The sequence below is a fragment of the Amblyomma maculatum genome, chromosome 4 (assembly GCF_055883805.1).
Source record: "Amblyomma maculatum isolate TAMU_Amacu chromosome 4, ASM5588380v1, whole genome shotgun sequence".
In the NCBI taxonomy this organism is placed as follows: domain Eukaryota; kingdom Metazoa; phylum Arthropoda; class Arachnida; order Ixodida; family Ixodidae; genus Amblyomma; species Amblyomma maculatum.
The window spans coordinates 141,095,219-141,113,089 of NC_139347.1; the positions used below are offsets into that span (position 1 = coordinate 141,095,219).

At 46.1% G+C, this 17,871-nt stretch overlaps 1 protein-coding gene across 1 annotated transcript in view; it reads left to right on the top strand.

Annotated features, from left to right (window-relative positions):
• LOC146193191 (adenylate cyclase type 3-like) overlaps positions 1 to 17,871 on the top strand; it is a 215,909-nt gene that overhangs the window by 186,498 nt on the left and 11,540 nt on the right. Inside the window, exons 10-17 of the mRNA XM_084602609.1 lie at positions 1,712 to 2,028; positions 2,982 to 3,060; positions 4,528 to 4,686; positions 5,163 to 5,309; positions 7,645 to 7,743; positions 10,250 to 10,373; positions 13,375 to 13,499; positions 15,426 to 15,668. Coding sequence (XP_084458735.1) covers positions 1,712 to 2,028; positions 2,982 to 3,060; positions 4,528 to 4,686; positions 5,163 to 5,309; positions 7,645 to 7,743; positions 10,250 to 10,373; positions 13,375 to 13,499; positions 15,426 to 15,668 — 1,293 coding nt within the window. The remainder of the gene's footprint in view (positions 1 to 1,711; positions 2,029 to 2,981; positions 3,061 to 4,527; positions 4,687 to 5,162; positions 5,310 to 7,644; positions 7,744 to 10,249; positions 10,374 to 13,374; positions 13,500 to 15,425; positions 15,669 to 17,871) is intronic.

Genomic DNA, 17,871 nt, shown 5'->3' on the forward strand with positions numbered 1-17,871 from the left:
TAGAAAAACGAAATTAAGATGAAAGCGCATATACGATCATCAGAGCCAAGCAAAACTTTTTCATGTGCCTTGCTGGTTGCCATAGCAACTGTCAGCTATTATCGAGCCACCTAAGCGGAGAGTGGGACGATGGTATTCACAAGAGGCGTGTCTGTCGCAGGGCTCTTCCCGCCTTGTCGTCTCTGGCGCGCCATTTATCCGTACAGCATCAAACGGACCTCCATGTAACGCCACATTTTCCTTTTGTGCCAAAATTGTCACGCAAGCGTCCTGCGCGAAGCGTTCAGGTAGTGTCATAACATTTCCCTTCCCATCTAGCATCCATCTTCTACCAAGACGGGCACTAGTTTGCGATGAGATTCAAACCGAATGTACCTCCAATTTCTATGGGTGCCATAAAGATGTTTAGCGCTACCAAACTTTGGGCCAGTATCCGAATTCTAAATAGCCAAGCAAAACCACGCCAAAACATGGGAAACAGGGTTTCTTAATTGGCTTACGCGCAATAAATTCTTGCTCTTTATATAAAAATAGACTTGTCTGCGTCATTTGGAAATTGTTAGTCCAATACCTGAAGTATACATAAGCTAGCTCGAGCGGAAATGAGTCACGGAAGACTTGGGCACGCACTTTCTATGATGACATGTTCGGTTCGTGCCCCATGTAGATGATGGGCCTATGATGGGCACTGAGTGTACGTACAGACATGAGCAATATGAGCTAAAATGCAATATGAGCACGCTAGGCCGATGGATGCATCGTGCGTTGCCACTACGACCGCTCCAGCTTTAAGAGTGTCCTCTACGTTTCTTACGTATCCCGTGGTTGTCCACAGGGTAATGTCATCCGCGTAGAAGTTGTGGAAAAAGTTTGGGATTTGTGTTGGTCTGCGGGCGATCGGGCATCCACATCGCAGGCGCCCATCTTCCCGAGGGCGCCAACTTCTCCACTGTTCGTTTCATTCGATTCAGCGTAATTCTGCTTCGCAGTGACATTTTTCAGGCGAGTTCGCGCCTACACACCGTCAATAATATCCGCAGCCAAGTTCCTTCAAATCTTCGTTCGATACTCCAATAAAGTAACATAGGCCACGAGCACAGTCGTGTTTACGCAGGCGCGTATTCAAACGCGACGCTAACACCGCATCTTCGTCAGCTGCAATTTCTGCGCAGTAATTCACTACGACCGTCATTAAGCTGGTTCTAGTTACAAGCAAAAAGTGCGTCAATATAACGTCACCCGTTGTACCATGACGGCCAACGATGCCGAGAGCGGCAACGACTAAGAAAAAAAAAATTGCTTTTGGTACTAAAGCGAAATGAGCAAAAACATTTACCTCGGCATTCTTTCCAAGTGCATTCACTTCAATATTCACTGCCACTATTGCTTATAATAAGTGAGATTATACATGGGACACTACTGATACTTGTGTCATTATGAGTGAACGTATACAGCAGATGCTCATTCTTTTTCTCTCTTTTCTTAGGTGTGGGCAATATTCATAAGTGTGCTTCGACTTGCTTTCATGCGGGTTAACCGATCAACGCGAGTTACCTGTTTTTAGCGACGCCATATGTTCGCTATACTGCTCATTATAAACGTATAAGAAAGGCGCGTACCAAGTAACGCGTCAGTTGGCGGCGATGAGCGTCTCGGGCACTGTTCAGACTTCGTTCGTGCTCTAACGCCGATGTGGTCTCTCTCCTCGTAGCTGTTGGGTTCCATCAACAGCGCCCAGCGGGCTGTCGGTGAGGAGGAGGACCCTCTACTTAGCGCCGCCCGGCACTCGACCAGCGTAGCAGCACTGGCGCTGTTGGCCGTGGCCGTACTGGTGCGCCTCAGCTACCTGACCAAGATGGCCTTCCTGGCGCTGCTGTGCGCACTCCAGTGCGCCCTGTGCCTGCTGCCGCCCCTCAGTGACCAATTCAGGCAGCCGCAGGGCCCAGGGCCCGAACCCCTGCTCGATCCCGCGGACACGGCTGCTCCTTCCACTGTCGCTCCCGATGCTCAGCAGCCCCAGTCGGACGAGTGAGTGCTCGAAGTTTCAGTCGAAGGCGGGAGAAAGGCACGACTGTGATCTGGGAAGCCTATGAGATATGAAATCGATTGACCTGTCAGGGCCGTAGTAACATGCGGTTTCCTTAACTTAAGTTGATCACGTGCTTTCTTCCATCCACCCACTCAAGGCCAGTAGATATTAAAGCACATCTTCCTGAGTACTGTTCTTGAAGGAAACCGCGGCTCCCAGCTACTCAAACTGCTGAACCATTTATAAAGGTTCTTTAGTATTTTAAAGATGCTATTTTACTGACCTAGATATTATAAATAACTAAAGAAATAGTTTCATCCATTAATTTGTGTATATGAGCTCGGCGCCCGAGAAGCAACTATGATGTCCATGCGTGTTCGTGTGTCCCTAGACTTTCTTTTCTCAGATCGAAATAATAGTGTTTCTAGCTTTCCGGGGGGGGGGGGGGGGGGGGGGGGGGGTGATATATTACTCCCTTTTGAAATAAGCATTCAATGAAGCAGAAAGCAGAGCTGGTTAACATACGCCCATTTTGAAAAATTGCAAGAGCTAACATCAAAATATGAACACAAGAATGAACAGAAAGCAGCATAATTGCGACGGGCGGCCTTTATTAGATGCATTTTTAAATGCATACATCATAAAACAAGACAGCGGTCAGCGGCGAGAAGCGCTGTACTCTGTGCTTCCTTTCTGTGAACGCGTGTTCTTATCTCTTAGCGCTTGTAGTAATTTTTCAAGACAATCTGTCCAGGCCGACTAAGCTTCAGGGCTCTCAAATGCATCATCTTTCTCATCCTTTATTCTATCTGTCTCTCCTATCCTCCTGATCTCCTATCCGTCTCCTCCACCTGTGAAGAGGACAGATGATAAATGCTGTTGTGCGACTATGTAGCCTTTAACGCGCGCTTAAAATTTCCTGCGTAATTGCCTGACCGCACTGCTCTTGCAGGCACCTGCTAAACCACGGCGTCGTGCAACTTATCTACCTGGTCGCCATAGCCCTGGCCCTGGTCATCATCTCGAGACAGGTGAGGCACGTGATCAAAGAAGAGAGTGAACTCCTACACACACCGGAAAATGTATGCTGCTGTATGCTTGCTCTAAATGTATTCGTGCCCGAAAAGGGCAAATTAAAATTATTGGTAACAATAGCCCTGGCCCTGGTCATCACCTTCGGAGAGGCACTCTACGTTCTCAGAAAGAAGCGCACACTGCTTCGTAAATCGGAAAACGTTTGCCGCTGTATCCAAAGCTTTTAAAATCATTGAAGAAAAAGTGTCAACAGGCAACAGAAGCGAACATAGCAGGCGCTTACTTAAGAAGTTTAGTGCGAGCAACATGCACTGAAACACCAAACGCGCCTTCGGGGTAAAGTAAACGATCGGTCCCGAGGCAGAGGGGATTTGGCCTGGAGACAAAGATGGCGTCTTAGTCATTAATTTACAAGACTTTGCTGTCTAACATCTTAACCCCCTCCTCCCCCCCACCTCCCCTGTTAAAGTACAATGACGGTGAGACTTACAGGGTCGTCTACCTTTAGTAGGAACATTCCAGCCGGTGCTCGCGGTTTTCAAAGTGTGATTGCGTCCACTCCGGCTGCGCACTGAAGACAAGTGGTAAGGAGTGCGAAGCACCGCCTCCAGGTCCATGTGAGCCCAGCCACTTTGCTTCGGTGTACGGCCACGTCGGACACAATGGCGCTTTGAAGAGAGTGACCACCTGCTCGAGTGTTCGCAGTAAGAGTGGGCGACCCTGTACGTGGTTAAAAAATATGTATGCACCAAAGCTTACCCGAATAGCATCTCCTCGAAATGGAACAAAAAAGCGGAGAGGAAGCCTGCGCGTGCCGTAGATGTTCTGCAAATTACTGTGAAATACTAACTGCCTCACCAAAACGTCACATAAAACTTGATAACTGTGAATCTACTTTCGACCAGAGTGTTCCTGCTGGGATCACAATGAGGTGCGCGTCGATACAGGTTCTCTTCAGTTGTCCTCAGGGCCTTTTGAAATGACGGATTGGACGAGAGCGTACGATAAGGTGACCAGGGGCCTGCAAGAGAGGCATTTGCTCTTCAGTAAAATTAAAGTGGGTCCGAAAAAAATTGACACAATTTTCCTTCTCTCGTACCTGGCTTTGCCGTACTTGAGGTATCATGAACCCTTTTTTAGGTGGGAAAGCTAGGGAAAATTAGGTGGGCGGATGAGGTTAAGAAGTTCGCAGGGGTCAAGTGGATGCAGCTAGCACAGAACCGGGTTAATTGGAGAAATATGGGAGAGGCCTTCGCCCTGCAGTCGGTATAGTCAGGCCGACGACGACGATGATGATGATGATGATTAGCCTTTTTTTTTTGGTAATCAGTGCAATGAGTTCACCTTTCCGGGTCGGACATTGAGTCCTAAGTTCCATCTCTTTATTAGTTTCAAGCTTCCTCACAACCGCCAGAACCCCGAGAAGATTTGTGCTTCTTTGTCGCGGGGCATATTATTCGCAGTTCGAGCTGACATCTCGGAGGCTTTTCCTGTGGCGGAAGGACGTGGAGGAGCAGAAGGAGAAGGTGGCCGACATGCGCCGAAAGAACGAGGCGCTCGTCTACAACGTGCTGCCACCGCACGTGGCCAAGGTCTTCCTCGGACGCCGCAGGCTAGACGAGGTGAGGCTAGGATTAATCAAATAGGAGCCTGCTTATTCGTTTCAACCCCACGTCGCTGCTGTAGGCGTATCAACGTGTAAAAGACTTTTCTTTCTTTCGAATACACTTTAAGAAAATACGTGAGTATTGAAGTTGATACACCGCGTCCTTAGCGCACCTTACCATCTAAAGGTGTCTCGGTCCTAATGAGATGATATTCCGGTGAGCGATAAAGGAACCTGGAACCGCTAGCGCATCTCGCGTCGGCGGTGCAAAAATACTTGCTAGTAGTCATGCGCTGCCGGAAATCGAACTTCATCCTAATTAAACATAAGTTGCACGGACTGGTATGATGAGGCAGCAACGCACGTAAATCCGGTAACAGGTGGTTTCTTGGAGGTAGATTTCTCTTCTCGAGAGAGACGTCTCACGAAAGCGACGAAAGTCACCTACAACAGCGAAGGTTAAAATTCCTTTCCTATGCACACTGCTTGCAGGACCTATACAGCAAGAGCCACGATGCCGTCGGGGTACTGTTCGCGGCCATGCCCAACTTCTCCGACTTCTACACCGAGGAGTCGGTCAACAACCAGGGGCTCGAGTGCCTTCGCTTCCTCAACGAGGTCATCTCGGACTTTGACGCGGTGAGGCTCAAACTGTTCCTTTTTTTTTGTGTGTGTTTTTTTTTGCGCGCTCTTTTATGTATACGGTACGAACAATATGTGAGGAATAGCATTGTTGTGTTTAGCGTTAACCTAAACGTGTGTGGAAACGATGCCTAAGTTTGCTGCATTCATCGACGGGCACCGGCACGCGAGGCAATTACCCAGCGAGAGAAGCGTAGCGCCCGAGACCTTTGCTGTTCACGAGAACCCTCGTTGTTCTAAACTCGAGCACAGCGATCAATGAGACGTCGTGCCGTGATGATGCCGGACGCTACAGGTCCACAAGGTTCGGTCTAAAAATATTGCGTACTTATAGTGAGCCACCAAAACGCTAGCGTAACGACGGAGTCCGGACGATATTCACAATGCTAACATGTCAGGCCATGCCCTGCCTTAGTTAAACCCGTCAGGTTTCGAGCCGAGCTTTTGTATTCATCTCTCGCTGTATATTATTTATGACGGTTATATTAATCGCTTTTTGAAAACGCAGGCCGTATTTCTTATCGTATACACGAAGACGCCGGAAGTTGTTTTTCTTTTAAGTCTAGCACGAAAACCCAAGCCCTAGTATGGTAGTGGCCCGCTGCATTGTCGTTTTATTCTACGTGCCTTCGGTCGCAGTTTCGCCACCGAATGACGTCGCCTCATATTGTTAGGCTGGAGTGTTTTATGTTTCTAGAGCAGCACGTGCACGGATAGGCAGTGTCGCAGGGAATTGAAAGTCGTTTGCTAATGGCTTCGACGCCATTAGCCAAGGCTAAAAGCTAGAAATCTCGCATAATCACACGAAGAACACTTTGCATGATTAGAAACATTACGCTGCTGGCGTGCCGAAAAAGCAAGAAGTGCATTGACCGGTACCAGCTTATCATTTCAGCGACTTTCAGTAAACAAAACTGTGTTTAATTTCGCGCCTTTTTGAGCACAAGATAACATGTATTTATTTTTTCCTCTCAGAATGCCATAGTGCGAAGAGAGAATAATTTATGGTCTCTAATGGTAACAAATTGGATTTCAGGGGAAGGAAAGCGTAGCAGGGGGCGGCAGAAAATCAGGCGGGCGAGTGAAGCTAAGAAGCTCGCATGAGGTCAAGTAGAGGCAGGTAGCACGGGACCGGGCTAATTGGAGGAAAACGGGAGAGGCCTTTACCCTGCAGGGGGTATAATCAGGCTAATGATGATGATGATGACGATAATAATAATAATAATAATAATAATAATAATAATAATAATAATAATAATAATAATAATAATAATAATAATAATAATAATAATAATAATAATAATAATAATAATAATAATAATAAATTTATCAATCCATCTTCATTTAATGTGCGCAGGAACAACCATGTGGTCTTCGTGTTGCAGCACAAATAAAAAAAGAAAATGGGCACACAAGGTTTACACACACAGATAGAACACAAAAGAAGAAATAAATAACACATTAAATGAAACTGAGAAGAAAAGTGTCACGGAAAGAAATCAATGAGTAGCATGTCTTATATTACGCTTATATACACCGTGAGAGAATTGTTGAGCACATCACGAAAGAAAAAAAAATTGATAGGTAGAGAGAAAAAAAAAAACAAATGATCACCCAAAAGGCCCTTGGTGTGAGGGTTAGGTGGTGAGAAGCGCAGGACACGTACTGAATGGCTGCAGTAACAAGTCCACACCATAAGTGCAAAGCCTATCGAGCTGCTTTATAAGAGGGCCCCCCGTACATGGAGGCTACGTTTAAGTTCAAGCATTCGTGGCTATGTGTGAATACATCTCCTACATTCGCTGTGGCACCGTATATCGGTGTGATGACGGCATGCGAATTCCATTCTATGGACGTCACTGCCGTCGCCAGTTAGTGCCCGGCTATGCAGCCTATCAACAACTGCCAGCCAGACGCATGCTTGTGAGGAGCAGTGCGATCTATGCTATTCGAGTTGGCAGGAGTGGCACTGACATGAAAGCCCACTTTTACCAATCCATAGAAACGGTTCTGCATGGCCTGCGAGTAGCGTCTCTGACTCGGTATAACACAAGGCGCCCGGTGTCTTCGATTTCCGTCTCAAATGTGCTGCCGGAGTCGATAAGTGCTGCAAAGTCAGCCATGGCGTGTGGTGCTGTGACGTCACACAAACAGCATAATCAGTGCACTGCCTTCGACCATGCATGTGAGCAGATGCATGCTCGTCAGGAGAACCGGACAGACACACGCAGAGAGACATGCCGCCTTTGAGCCTGATATCTATGTCACCTTCCGGATATGCTGGTAGCTATTTGTGGTATTTAACTATCCCTCTCCCCCATCTTCTGTCCAGCTGCTAGAGCAGAGCCGTTTCCGGGACATCCTCAAAATCAAGACCATCGGCTCCAGCTACATGGCGGCCAGCGGACTGAGCAAAGAGGACGAACCAAAGGTGAGTATCGGACGGGCGTGCGGGCCTGCCTTGGATACACCACCTCCGGGTGGTTTATGAGTAGAACGCATTGCAGTCAGACATTATGTGCATGAAGTCATGCTTGGAGACTTGCAGGCAAAGCTTCCAGAAGGCCTTCTTGACAATGCCGCACACCCACCGTCATCAACAGAAAATTTAAAGAACCGCATCTCTTTCACACCCAATATTACACGTTGGGCGCCCGTATAATATCAGGCGCATCACATAATACAATAAATGTTTCCAAGTTGCATTCCAAACAGCAAGGTACTGATTTTAAATATCATGCAACTGACAATCGCTTTTAAACAGTTGCCCAGTGGTTTAAAGTAGGGCTCTTGAGTCGCACATTTTTTTTTTTTTTTTTCATTTAAACTCTTTATTCACAGTAACGGTTTTCATTTTTAAAAAAAGAAGAGCATTCAAAAGGCAAGAAGAAAACAGTTTCCGTGTGGCAGCATATTCTGGCACACAATATAAAGTCAAGCAACAGCCGCATCGTTCAGCCACCCCGCATAACTGTAACGCCATGCTGTCATGGTGATAAACAGTGAGAAGTGTAACACTCATAACGACTAGAAGGAACAACGTTTCCTTAGCTCCCTCGATATTGTAGCAATGAGATCAAAGGTCTTTCAGTTGCGTAGGCAGCGCTCACTTGATGGTGACGTGTGGGCCTCGTGCGTGTCCGGTCAATCAGAGAGAAAGAGAGAGTTGTGAAAAACTATATGAAGAAAGCGGGAATGAGTCAAGCAACCTACAAAAACTTTATGTCTATCTTCCATCTCTAGGTAAAGCAATCGCTTAACACTTTTCTCTGGGACATCCAAAGTTCGGCAGTTTCTAGCGCTAACTAATATCATTTTGCAAAAGATAGTCAGCAATGTAACATTGTTAAGCCGTGAAATTGCCATGCATAGTTTACTCATTACAGTTTATTCATCCGGGAGCTGAAGTAACCGATAAAAGTCTACGTGTGATATTTTACCTCGCAGCTAAAGAGTAACGAAAAAAAAAAGAAAAAAGAAACAAGTATAAGAAGTGTTTTAAAGAGGGTGATACCTTGTTTGCCTGGATCGCTCTTTCAAATTAGTGGGTACTGACCGCGGCCTTTAGAAGCACGCAGCTCGGCTATCAGCATGAAACACAAAGTTACACGATATACTACCGTGTATTCTCGGGTTGTTTAGCTTATGCAGAGTGATGTTTGTTGTTTTGTTTTTTTCGAGTTTACAGGTTATCATTTTAAAAGCTATGAATGACACCTCGGTGCGGTGTGTAAATGCAATATGTACACCAAGACAGATATGTAATATATTAATAACTTAGCAATTAGGCAAATAAATATTAAACATTTTATTTTTAGTGACAATATCATAGCGTGATACTGAAAGCAACAGACAGCAAAGGTGGGTTCTCTTTCATTAACATTTGCTAACCAGCAATGGTGCTCGAAATATGGGACGCCAAAAATTCGTATCTGAGAAAACAAGAAAATAACACTGTGTTTCCACGCATTGCACATTAACAAAATAGCATGCACATTGCACATTTAAAACCGAAGGCTTGTTAAATTCTTCGATATATTCAAATATAAAACGGTCGTGTGTAAATAATTCAAGCACCACTGTGCAATGCGTGAAAGATGATTTTTTTTTTTTCGAGTTTGCAGGTTATCATTTTAAAAGCTATGAATGACACCTCGGTGCGGTGTGTAAATGCAATATGTACATCAAGACAGATATGTAATATATTAATAACTTAGCAATTAGGCAAATAAATATTAAACATTTTATTTTTAGTGACAATATCATAGCGTGATACTGAAAGCAACAGACAGCAAAGGTGGGTTCTCTTTCATTAACATTTGCTAACCAGCAATGGTGCTCGAAATATGGGACGCCAAAAATTCGTATCTGAGAAAACAAGAAAATAACACTGTGTTTGTTTCCACGCATTGCACATTAACAAAATAGCATGCACATTGCACATTTAAAACCAAAGGCTTGTTAAATTCTTCGATATATTCAAATATAAAACGGTCGTGTGTAAATAATTCAAGCACCACTGTGCAATGCGTGAAAGATGATTTTTTTTTTTTCGAATATGGTAATTTGACGTTTTTTCATCAGGCACATCGCTGACCTCGAAACCTTTAAAAAGGACTGTTGCATGATGTTGACAGCCTTCAATTTTGCAATATAAATTTGCCCTTTAGAATCAAAAATAGAGAGTGGATTAGTATTTTGATGAATTGACTGTGTGATCATTAAGTTCTATAACATGATAAATGTACGCATTGCTCTGCAAACTATCTGCAGGTATACTGAGACCATCTCGTGGCCTCCTTCGGTTTCCGCAATGATAGAAGTGTGCTCCCACATTTGTTGAAAAGTGTCTAGCGTAGACAGGATCTCTTTAATTTGACGTTGAGAGTGCCTTCCTTTCAATGCTGATCCCGTTAAACTATTCCTCTTTCTTGCAGGCCGGCGCCAGCGTAGAGGAGAAATGGGGCCACCTGGCGCAGCTGACGGACTTTGCCCTCGCTCTCAAGGACACGCTCAACAACATCAACCGAGAGAGCTTCAACAACTTCGTCCTCAAGATGGGTTAGTACGAATACGCAACAGCCTATCGGTGGAAGCCGAACGAATATTTCATCTACTTGTCTATAAGTCTACGGGATCTGAAAATTTCTCTGAGACTGTTAGCTGGAAGGGTTTGGCGCTATGGCTTTTGGTTTGGACAAAGGGAATCTTCCTTTCTTCTTGGAGTGATTCTTTCATCCTTGACAGGCTGCAGTGTAGTGGTTTACTGCGAACAAAGTGAACAGAAGGGCTGCGTGTTGTGTTGTTCCTAGACTGTGTAGCCTTCCTTTGTCACCAACAACCTTCTCATTCGTGCTGCTATTTGCCGCTTTCTTTTTCCGACCCGTGTACCGCGTAAAGAACTGATCTGTCGCATATCCTGTCTGCTTCTTTTCTGTGAGTTTTATATCAGATGGTGCGTAGGTAAGGCTTGTTCTGTCGGTTCCGATAGCAAATCCCCCTATGACCGATAACCAGCACGATTCTTAGCTGGTTGCCCTACAGTTCCACTATTGGTCGTTATCGTCATCTCCGCCATCATCTACAGCAACGAAGTTCTATTCGAAAGAGTAGGGCATCATCTACCCGCCGCTATAAACTGTCACAATAAATGCAAATTACCTTGGTGAAATTTTGCACTAATTTATTCGGCGAGAAAACTCATTGCGATGATGCAGCTTTCAAAACAGCCGCCACTGCACTGCTTCGTAGTGAGCGAATATCCAAACAGTCATTTCTTGCAAAAACTTACTCCCAATATGTTCCAATGCAAGTAAGAGTGCTAGTTCTAAGACGTGTAAAAGAAGGTAAGAATTTTGCGACCCCGTGTTAGCACTGCAGTCTTGTACTTGTAAATTCTCGGTAGCTCCATGCTGACATTGTTCTCCACACTGAATATTGCTGCAGACCAAGCTACGTTTTTACAGAACTGATGTAAGCCAGGTATTACCTTGACGACGTATGAGAAGGGGAAATCAGAAGAGTGGCATATAATGCAGTTTCTCTAACGTTTTCTGCCTTTTCTTTCAGAAACTGGCTCTGCCCACTAGCATTATTGTCTAACAGACAAGCACGCTTTACAGGGTGACATTAACAAAGAATGGAGGGACAAGGGTCTCAGTCCGGCGGGTTACTCTCGGGGGAATGAAACAAAAAACACATGTCTTTATTGTCGTATACAAATAAAAAGCACAGCGAAGTAATTAAATTTCACATAGTCATGGGCCATCCACCTCCGATATCATGCTGGGCCATGACGTCATTATAAACGATCGATCCTATCGGCTGAAAGGCCTTCTTCGATAAGTTCGCCGCTTCTTTCTGAGTTCTGCCTAATCATATTGTGTCTGTCGGCTTGGACTACCTCGCTGGTCGCGTGGCAGACCTTTTGTCACTTGCACCGGGGCGCAGCTTTCCTATGTGCCTAAGTGGTGTGCGTGGTATACGCGGGGAAAATGGAAGTTTCAATCGTGCGCATAGAACTTCATTCAAGTTTCGCTCCTTGTGACATAACGCAGAGATTTCCAGATCACATTAGAAGTGCACACTTTTGTATAATAACATATGGCTACGGGAAATAGAAGAGATAAACAAAGCAGGGTGGGAAGGCTTGTCAAACAAAGCTGTACAGATTGAGAAGACAAATGTTGTCTCTTGGTAGTGACGAGGCCGTAGGCACAATCGAGGAGACTTGAAAATCACTGGAATAAATTCTTTATTGGGCTGAATTTAACCCGATAAAGAACTAAACATTTCGCCGGTGATGATAACAACAGTAGTGTTCGACGGATGCTCGTTTCATTCGTCAGCGCTCAATTTAAAGTCGGCGAAGAGCCATCTAGATAACCGGCCAAAGATACCTGGAAATGTCTCGAACGATACAGAAACATTTGCACTTCGCTGCGACACCCCCTCCTCCTGGGAGGCTGCCCTTCTAGCCACACAACCTGCAGATCAGTTACGGCTGGTCGAGCGGGCTAAGCTAGAAGGAACAGCCAAAGGGCTCCTGGACTAAGAGGCCCTCCTGGGAGTGTTTACATTTTTTTTAATAAAGTTTTTTCCTCCTCCTCCTCCTCCTTCGCTGCGATCAATCGGGAAACATCTCGGCGCATCTCAAGCTTAAAAAACAAATGTGATAAGGCCCCGTCAAACATGGAGTTTCTTACTCTTACCTAGAGGGAAAGCTCTGCTGCCACATATGGGAGTTTACAAAGAGTTTCCAGACGACCAGTTCAGCCACCATGGGTGCTCAAAGCATCATGGGCTGGAGAGCTACCGAGTGCCGAACTACAACATTTGGCCAAAACTAATGCAAAGTTAAACGTTATTCTACCGTAAATAATGTCCTATCATTCAATATTGTGACTATAAATTTCAAAAGGGGAGAGAACAGCATGTCAGTGTGAATTTATCCAATATAAGCGATGGCTCTTTCTCCTATTGGCTTTGTTTTGAGCAGCACAAATACCAATATTTCGCACTTAATAGGCACATTTTAAAAGGAAAAAAACGTTTTGGAAATATTTATGGTTGTGCAATTACATAAGGAAGTTTTTATTGGTATTTTGGGGAACAGAAACCATATATTCGCGCCTTCGCTACTATGGCTATTGCGGTCTATGTACGCACCTCGAGATAATGATGATGATGAAAAAAAAAACATCAAACTTTATGCATCCGAGCAAACCCGACTGTCCCGCAACAAATAGCACACCGGCCCATGATTCTTAGCGCGCCCATGGTGGCTGAAGTGCAGCGCCCTCAGCTTTCCTTCTAGTTAGTGTAAGAAACTCTATGGCGTCAAACGACAAGAAGCATGAATAAGGTCGTTCCATTCACAATAATCACAGTGATAAGGCCACTCGCTGGTGGGTGTTTAAATGACAACCAAAAAAGCGTTCAATGGTTTGCGGCAATAGCACACGGCCGAAACCATTACCTTGAATTCTGACTCAAGCAGCCAGGTATTTTTTCCTTCTTGTGGTTTTCGCGAGCACAAATGTTTCGTCAACGTCTCTCGCAGGCATAAACCACGGACCCATCACATCGGGTGTTATCGGCGCCCGCAAGCCTCACTTCGACATCTGGGGTAACACAGTCAACGTTGCCAGCCGAATGGAAAGCACAGGAAAGGCCGGCAACATCCAGGTGAGTGAGCATGAAACTCCGGCCAAAGGGTGCCTCGACATGTCCTAACTGCTAAATCTCAAATGCGCGCGCACAGTGGACACTTGACACTTGGCATACACTTTCTGCGGAGGAGAATTCGGCTATACCGTCTTGCCTAGAAGTAGTCCGAATGCGGCCGTCCTGGTGCTGGTATTGTTATGAGCTCCACTTCATTTTGTACTTCGAAAGCTACACCGTCGTTTACGCTGAAGACGAGGCCGCTATATCTAGCTAGCGGTGTTATGACTGGAGTCCTAGCCGAGGTTCACGTGGCTCCTCCAGCGGCTGACGACAAGAACCAAACGGGTCCGGTGAGCCGCAGCCATGATGGGGGTTCAATCCCCACCACGTGCTGCGCCGGTCAGCCGGGTCGTAAGGGGAGGGAGTGGGAGGGGGGGGGGGGGGTTGCGACCGATTCCTGTATAATTACCAGCCCGGCGCTCGCAAAGTTGATGGCGAGGAAGACTCCCCTTTTATTGGCAAAAGCAGAGGCGTTCAGCTTTTCCCCGAACCAGAGTGTACGCGGCATTCCGAGATATATCATGGAAAATTGGTCTCTCAGCGGCGGACTTCTCAAATTTCCCGTAATGTCTCAATTTAATGCTGAATTTCCACCACCAGCACAACATCGCCAATAAGTATCCAAGTTCACCTTCGCCACAAGAAGGTGTGCGAAAAGGCTCGAGTACCACCTCCGGCAGAGGCCGGCACCTCGAAAGTTTGCGTGGGCTCTAACGACTGTACTATGCCAATTTAACTGCATTTCCCCAGTAAGGGAACTGGGGATTGCGGACGCTATTTAAGGCATAGACGACGCAGACGACGCTCTATTGGAGCGCGGACGGCGTCGACGTCCGTCAATGCAACTCGTGTGAGCAGAGGGGCCATTGTGGCCGTCTGCTGCTGCACGCAGTTCGTTGATCATGCTGTGTGCGTACTGTCTTCACCATTAGAAGTTGTGTCATTTGAGCGGCAGTATTTAAGAGGGAACAAAGCCTGAGCAGCAGCATATCAAACAACACACGTTGTCGCGATTGCAAGAAACACCCAGAGGATATCTACCTTTCAGCGGTATGTCGGTGTTCCGATGGTCTCCAACAGTAACCAATTGGACTCCAAAGGAAGGAAAGTGGGGCATGGTGCGGCAGAAAGTTGGGTGGGTGGATGAGATTAAGAAATTCGCAGGGGTCAAGTGGATACAATTAGCACGGGACCGGGTTAATTGGAGTAGTATGGGAGAGGCTTTGGCCCTGCAGTTGGTACAGTCCGGCTCGTCATGATGATGATGACGACGACAACGATGATGTCGGTGTTTACAATGCACATTTATCGAGGCGCTTTAAACATTTATTGCATTAAAAATGACGTAGCATACTCTCACAGTTTTCCTTAAAGACATCCGCTGACCTTTATCTATCTGCCGTGCTTATTGGTGCTCTCCGAAACCGGAAAATTATTTTGGCAAGTTTTCCTTGCATGTATTTCTCTGAGCCATGCTTCGGACTTGTATCCCCCTATGCTTCGCGATATTTTAAAAATATTTCAGTATTTTAAATATACCTCGGTATTTTTAAAATGCCCTGCTTCTGTAATGAGGTTTCGTAGTCTCACATTGTGTTCTACGATGTTCATAGTTACTGTGCACCGAATGATGACATCATAGTCGCATTGTAAAATCAGAAAACTGACTTGAAATCTTTTGTTTCCATGAATTACTATGAACGCTAAGCCTTGTTTTCAACCCCAGTCAGCCCAGTCCGGCGACAGCAGTGCCGTCGCACCTTGCTTATGTTGTAGGTCGCTGTAGGGCAATGCGAAAGGCGGCGCACTGAGGCGGACGCAGTCTCTAGGCGCATGTCTCTTGCGTTGTGTCAGAAGCAATAACGAGCGGCGGTCTCACTGCAGGTGGTAAAGGAGACGGCCGACATCCTGGAGACGTTCGGGTTCGCGCTCGAGCAGCGCGGCCTGGTGTCCGTCAAGGGCAAGGGCATGCTCATGACCTTCTACCTGCTGGGCAAGAAACCTCCAGCTCCGCCACAGCAGCCACAGCAGCAGCAGCCCGCATCGACGGCCACTCACGTGCATACCAACCCACTAGCACAGCAGGATGAAGACGTCACTGGGGCTGCGGAGCCAACGCTGCCGCAGGTGAGGTGTCCCCTGTCGTCATGTTCTGCCGCTAGGGAGGGGACGAAGAAAGTAGGGAAATAAACAAGGTTCGTCAAATTGATAGCGAAGATATCAGCATCATCATCATCATCATCATCAGCCTGATTATACCCACTGCAGGGCGAAGGCCTCTCCCATATTTCTCCACTTAACCCGGTTCCGTGCTAGCTGCATCCACTTGACCCCTGCGAACTTCTTAATCTCATCCGCCCACCTAACTTTCTGCCGCCCCCTGCTACGCTTTCCTTCCCTTGGAATCCAGTTTGTTACCCTAAGCGACCATCGGTTATCCTCTCTTCGCACTACATGTCCTGCCCATGTCCATTTCTTCTTCTTAATTTCCACTAGAATGTCGGTAACTTGAGTTATTTCTCTGACCCACTCTGCACGCTTTCTATCGCTTAATGTTACCCCTACCATTTTTCGTTCCATAGCCCTCTGGGTTGTCCTCAACTTAAGTAGAATTCTCTTGGTTAGCCTCCACGTTTCAGCCCCATAGGTGAGTACAGGCAAGATGCAACTGTTGTATACTTTCCTCTTGAGCAAAACCGGTAATCTACGAGTAATAATCTGCGAGTGCTTGCCAAATGCGCTCCATCCCAATCTTATTCTTCTTGTTATTTTCTTTTCATGGTCCGGATCTGCGGTTACTACCTGTCCTAAGTAGACATATTCGCCTACTACTTCCAGTATTTCGCTACCTAATGTAAACTGCTGTTCCTTCCCGAGGCTGTTGAACATCACCTTAGTCTTCTGCATATTGACTTTCAAGCCCACCTTTCTACTTTTTCTGTCTAGGTCATCAATCATTATTTGCAGTTCATCCCCCGAGTTGCTTAGCAAGGCAATGTCATCAGCAAATCGTAGATTACTGAGGTATTCTCCATCTACCCTTATCCCTAACTGCTCCCATTCCAAGTCTCTGAACACTTCCTCTAAACAAGCTGTGAATAGTACTGGGGAGATTGTGTCTCCTTGCCTAACACCTTTCTTTATGGGAATTTTGTTACTTTCTTTATGCAGAACTATGGTTGCTGTGCAGCCACTATATATATCTTCCAGCACTTTCACGTACGGCTCGTCTACCCCCTGATTTCGCAATGCCTGCATCACCGCCGAGGTTTCAACTGAGTCAAATGCTTTTCGTAATCAATGAATGCTATGTATAAAGGCTGGTTATATTCCGAGCATTTTTCTATCACCTGATTGATGGTATGGATATGATCGATAGTAGAGTACCGTTTCCGAAACCCTGCTTGATCATTTGCTTGATTGCAGTCTAAGGTTGTCTTGATTCTATTAGCGATTACCTTAGTAAATACCTTATACGTAACAGAGGACAACCCAGAGGGCTATGGAACGAAAAATGGTAGGGGCAACATTAAGAGATAGAAAGCGTGCAGAGTGGGTCAGAGAAATAACTCAAGTTAACGACATTCTAGTGGAAATTAAGAAGAAGAAATGGACATGGGCAGGACATGTAGTGCGAAGAGAGGATAACCGATGGTCGCTGAGGGTAACAAACTGGATTCCAAGGGAAGGAAAGCGTAGCAGGGGGCGGCAGAAAGTTAGGTGGGCGGATGAGATTAAGAAGTTCGCAGGGGTCAAGTGGATGCAGCTAGCACAGAACCGGGTTAAGTGGAGAGATATGGGAGAGGCCTTCGCCCTGCAGTGAGTATAATCAGGCTGATGATGATGACGTAACAGACAGTAAGCTGATTGGTCTGTAATTTTTAAGGTCCCTAGAGTCCCCTTTCTTGTGAATGAGGATAATGTTTGCATTCTTCCATGGTTCCGGTACCGTCGAAGACACCAGGCACTGCGTATACAGGGTGGCCAGTTTCTCTAGCACGATATCCCCCCTGTCCTTCAGCAAATCTGTAGTTATCTGATCCTCTCCAGCTGATTACCCCCTTTGCATAGTTTCTAGTGCTTTCTTGACCTCGTCCTTCGTCACTGGTGGAACGTCTGACTGTTTTTCCCTACCGCCAATCTCATTACGGTCCTGACTACTTTGGCTACTGTAGAGATCTGTATAGAACTCCTCGGCTACTTTGACTATCTTGTCCATATTAGTGATGACGTTGCCCGCCTTGTCCCTTATCGCATACATCTGGTTTTTGCCTATGCCCAATTTCTTCTTTACCGCTTTAAGGCTTCCCCCGTTCATTACAGCATGCTC